Source organism: Alligator sinensis, unplaced genomic scaffold (genome assembly GCF_000455745.1).
Source record: "Alligator sinensis unplaced genomic scaffold, ASM45574v1 scaffold337_1, whole genome shotgun sequence".
NCBI classification, from domain to species: domain Eukaryota; kingdom Metazoa; phylum Chordata; order Crocodylia; family Alligatoridae; genus Alligator; species Alligator sinensis.
This window is the reverse complement of record NW_005841927.1, coordinates 2,336,811-2,341,800: the sequence shown is the minus strand read 5'-3', so window position 1 is coordinate 2,341,800 and position 4,990 is coordinate 2,336,811. Positions and strand designations below refer to the sequence as shown.

General features: G+C 56.4%; 2 protein-coding genes across 2 annotated transcripts in view; both read left to right on the top strand.

Annotated features, from left to right (window-relative positions):
• Positions 1-3,810, top strand: part of PITHD1 (PITH domain containing 1) — a 3,885-nt gene extending 75 nt beyond the window's left edge. The window contains 6 exon segments of the mRNA XM_025198659.1: positions 1-79; positions 82-133; positions 210-287; positions 944-1,048; positions 1,662-1,770; positions 2,952-3,810. The exon segment at positions 1-79 is cut by the window's left edge and continues 75 nt beyond it. Of these exon segments, the coding sequence (XP_025054444.1) occupies positions 1-79; positions 82-133; positions 210-287; positions 944-1,048; positions 1,662-1,770; positions 2,952-3,053 (525 nt within the window). The 3' untranslated portion in view covers positions 3,054-3,810.
• Positions 3,811-4,819: 1,009 nt separating this feature from the next.
• Positions 4,820-4,990, top strand: part of LYPLA2 (lysophospholipase II) — an 8,427-nt gene continuing 8,256 nt past the window's right edge. Inside the window, exon 1 of the mRNA XM_006019288.3 lies at positions 4,820-4,955. The gene's annotated coding sequence lies outside the window, so the exon portion shown is untranslated. The remainder of the gene's footprint in view (positions 4,956-4,990) is intronic.

The window sequence follows — 4,990 nt, the reverse complement described above, 5'->3', positions numbered from 1 at the left end:
CGGCGACCGCAGCCAGGTGCCCGGCCGGGGCGGGGCGGGGGGTCCCCGGGGCCGGGCCGCCCCCTAACCCCGTCTCGTGTGTCCCGCAGTTCGTGGAGAGCGACGAGGACGAGGAGCTGCTGTTCAACGTCCCGTGAGTGGCGCCCGTCTCCGGGAAGGCCCCGGGGGGCAGCGGGGGCGGAGGGGCGCTGACCCGGCTGTCTCCGCAGGTTCACCGGCAACGTGAAGCTGAAGGCCATCGTGGTGATGGGAGACGACGACGGCACGCACCCGGCGGAGATGCGGCTGTGAGTGGGGCGGGGCGGGGCGTGCTCGGGCTCAGCTGCGCCGGGGCAGGGCCAGGCCCGAGCGCCTCCCTTACCCGTTTGCTTTACCGAGCGAGCGCGCATGCGCTCGGCCAGTGCTCTGCAGGTTTCCGTCTCGCAGCGAAGAATTCCTCTCCCTCCGGTACGACCAGAGCCGTCGCGTCTCCACTCTGCAGGCGAACGGCGCCGAAGGCAGCTGTTCGGCCTCTTCCTCACGTCAGCGCTAAGATTAGAAACGGGACTAGCCGATTCCATCTCTACGTCTCCTGCCACCGTTAGCGCTGTTTCTGCTCTGGAATCGCCCGGGGAGGAGCCGGCACTCGAGTCCCTTGGCTTTCCGCTAGGGGCGGCTCCTCCCCTGCCTTTGCTCTGTCTAACGTCCCGGTATCTGAACTGCCTTCCTTATCGCCCCCAGACTGGCCTCCGTCTCGGTGTTGCAGCCGCGTCCCCCATTCTTTCCGTGCACTGTGTTTTATACGTAACCTGTGCAACGTCATTGCTGTTTTCCCAGCTTATCCTCCTAGGGCCAAAGCCAGTTCAACAGCCCATTAGTGTGGGAGGATCAGGGGTGGGGGGAATAAACAGACAGACCGACGTGTGTTTTAATCACCCACCGCTGTCGTTTTCTTCACTCCCAGCTTCAAAAATACTCCGCACATGTCGTTTGATGATGCAGCCAGGGAACCAGATCAGATGTTCAGCCTGAATCGGGATGTCACGGGGGTCCTGGAGTATCCCACTAAGTACGATACCTGTTCTTCACTTACGCTGCTTCCATTTGGATGCACTGGAATTGGGTGACTGGTGGCTCAGCATCCTCTAGGCCAGCTTCTCTGAAGCAAATGTTGGTGGGGGAAGAGCAGGTCCTTCCTTCACGTTGAGACAAGGGAAGCTGTCTCTTGCCATGCTTCCCTGCACTTGTTGGGTGAGGCCTCTGGTCCCTAAATGGTCTTGGAGATCCTTTTCCCCTGGGGAGGGGAGACCTTGATTGTAGGTAGGGGAATTGCCCAGGCTTCCAGTCCCTCTTAGCGCCCTGTCTCCTCACCATATACCTTAACAAGAATGAGAAGGGGCCTCCCTCTACTGCCCACACATTGATTGGGGTGCTAGGTGCTTCCTTCACCCTTTGGTGAAGCACCCCGAATGCTTGTTGGTGCATCGAGCGAATGGCTAAGACTGGGGACTACACCCAAGTGTCCTGCATGAGAGCTCTCGCTTGTTTTTCCCTAGCACAAGAGGGCTTGCCCAACCTTGGCAGGCTAGCACTGAAGTGCTGCTTCCCCCTGTGTCCGTGGTGGGCTGTGGCTGACTGGTTGCATTGCTCAGTTCTAATCTTAGTCTGTTTTGTGCTTCCAGGATTGCCCGTTTCTCAAATGTTTACCACCTCTCCATCCACATTTCCAAGAACTTTGGAGCTGAGATGACAAAGATCTTTTATATAGGCCTAAAGGGAGAGTGGACAGAGGTGGGTGAGAACTAGGAAATGAACAAGACCGTGTACGGTCTGTCTGTCTTCTCCATGGCCCTTTCCAAGCTTTTTAATCGGGAGCGGTGGCCTAGTTCAGTGGTTCTCCACCTGTTTTTTAGCAGGACTCATTTGCCAAGATTGACTTGTCTCGACTCACACCACCCTGGCCCTGCCGATGCCCAACCCACAGTCCTCTTCCCCCGGGGCCCTACTGGTGCCCCTCACTCCCAATCTGCAGTCCCCTGTGCCCCCCAGCTGCCCCCATCCTGTTTGGGCCGGAGCGTGAGCAAGGAGTGCAGGCCCCTGCGTGTATGGGCTCCAGGCCTGTGCCACCATGCCAAGCACACAGCTCTCTGCTGCAAAGGACTGCCCCTGCCTCCTTCCCCTGCTGAAGGGCCAGGCATCTTCTTCCCCCTGACTCCCCCTGCCCTCGTGCAGCCTTGCACTAGGCCACCGTCCCCAGTGCCAGTAGGCACACACACACGTGTGCACATGCGCCCTCCAGAGAGTCTCCCGGACATCCATCCTCCTGCTCCCCATACTTACTGGCATCCAGTGGCTGGGGCTCCTCCCATGACCCAGCCTCTGTGCTATACACGTGCGCCTGCCGCCTCCAATTATCCCAAGCAGCTGCTTGCAAGCTGGAACACTGCCAGCCTTCAAGGGGAAACCTGCACTTTCATGGGTTTTCTGGGGACCTGCTCGTGACCCTTTCAAATGTTCTTGCAACCCACTTTTGGGGCATGACCCACCAGCTGAGAAACGCTTACCTAGTTAACCTGTAGAACTGAACAGGAACCTAAACTGTCGGCTCCCTTTCCTGTATCCCCGCCCAGTGGGAAGCTAATGGCAGTGCTGTGTTGAATTTCTTTGAGAACTATATTTTGTTACGGGCAGGGTTCTGTTTAACCCCTGGGTATGCATAGAAGAACCCTGCACCCTTGCAGGTACAGCAGTGGAAGGAAGCCCTCTAATCCAAAGCTGCTTGAGCTGGGACCGAAGCCTGGTGCCTCAGCAGCTGGCTCTGAATTTGGTGTGGGTGGCTTGTGGAAAGGGCTGGGGTGTTTACGTGTCTAGAAGTGAAATGGAAGAGGTTAGTAAGATCTTAATCAGCCTGTTTTGAAGGCAACTGAGTTTTGCTGAGCTCTTGATTCAACAAATGGTGTCTCTTGATTCAGGCCCATCGCCATGAAGTGACCATCTGCAATTATGAAGCAGCAGCCAACCCAGCTGATCACAAACATGAACAGCTCATGCCACAAACCCACTTCATTTCCTAACGGCATCGTCAACCCTCCCAAAGGCCGTGGGTATCCGTATATAGAGTTGATGGACCGAGTCGGAAGAAAACAGATTCTTGAGAGTTGAAATAGCTTTATTTTGTGGTGTTTGCCTTGGAGAGTAGAATGGAGTCTCTGCAGAGAGTTAATTGATAAGGGCAACTATATGCAGCGTCCTGAAGAACCTGACTAGGATCTGGCCTTGGAGCTTGTCACTTAGGCAGAGGGACAATCCAGTGGCCTGATATTACTTGCATTTCTGATTGTCAAAGAATATTTTGAGGCTCTCGCTATTATGGCCTAATCTTCAAGATTCGTCATGAGCAGTGGAACAGCCTCTTACCTGTCCCTGCTGCTTTACAAGGGGTGTGTTGGGGGGTGGAGTTTGAGCCTAATAATGACTTGATGTGGTATTCGATTGTATTGAGGATAAGGGAATGGCAAGCTAAAAACTGCCTCTTGAGAATCTGCTTCTCCCTGAATTCCCATAAAACCTAACGTCTGAGGAAAGCTAATAATGGTGTGGGGGTGATGCTGGATTCTTTAATACCTAAGTAAATGTGAAGATCCATGATTCTGTAGTTGGGGTTGGTGGAAAGTATTCAAAGCACTGTGTTTGTAAACGAAGTTGTATTGGCTTCTGTGGAACCTCTTCTCCGTGGCGGAAGCCAGAAAGCTGGAGCCCGAGTCCTGCTCTAGGCACAACTTTCTAACTCCGGCAGTTTGTGTTTTCTTAATAAACCTATGGCAGACGTCATTGTTTCTTCTTGTCTCCTTCCCTGCTGCAACTCCCTGCCTGTGATCTGGGACACGCTACGGGCAGTTCTGTGATTACATTTAAACCGTGTGCTTAGTTACTACTGAAAGCTGTTGATGGGAAAGTAGAAAGGAGGTTATGACAACTGGTAGGAGCATTACTTCACCTGAAGAGGAATGCCTCGTGGTTGCACTTGCTCGACGCAGCTGTGCTAACTTAAGGCATTTACACCGAAGTGGTGCTCAGCTGCCCGCCCGCCCGTTGGGCTGTGGGTTCAGGGAAGCGGTGCGGGAGCAGTGCCGGCACTTGCTGCCGCTCCCCCACACCAGATGTTCAGGCCTGCGGGTAGTGCTGGAGGCTAGACGACAGTCCCACACGCAGGAGTGAATGCAGCCCCCTGCTGCTCATCCAGTCCCTGGGGCAGGGAGGGTGAGCACAATTGTCAGGGCAGTACTCAACGCAAGATCGATTCCCCCCCATCAGCGCCTGGATAGTACTGCAGGATTCTGTAGGTACCGAGCGCGGGAACGAACCGGGGCTGACGTCCAGCCGTCACCCCCGAACTGCACAAATAGGGGTGTTGGCAAATGACTTGTATCCTGTTAACCTCCTCCTCCAACAGCTGGAGTAATCCAAGCATTAATTGCAGAGTCCTGCATCGTCAGGAGGGGTGATGATGTGGGATGCGGCCCTCTTAGCACCTGCTTCCTGCTTCGCCCAGGCCATGAGGAAAGCACTGGATCTTCCTGTCTTGATTGCTTCATGGTGCTGCCAGGGGCACTGGTTCGTATTGCAAAAGGCCCAGTTTCTGCAGTGGGAAATACCGCAGCTCCACGTGTGTGTGTTACTGATCTCCCCACGCCTTCAATCCGCGCTGACGCCGCATCAGACCTGCCAGCTCCCGGGTCAGGCCCGAGGGCCGGGCCGGGCGATTATACCGGGCCGGCGGGACGGGGGAGGGGCGGGGACCAACACGGCGGCCCCGCCCCCCAGCTTCCGGGTCGCGGCGCAGAGGCGCGTGTCGACACTTCCGCTGGGCTGAACCCCGCGCGACCCCTCCGCGAGGCTGCCGGAAGTTGCGCTGCGCCCAGTGTCTGAGCGCCGGGGGAGAGCGCAGCGGAGCGGCCCCGCGGAGCCACACGGAGGTGCGCACCCCCTCCCCCCAACCCGCGCGAGGTGG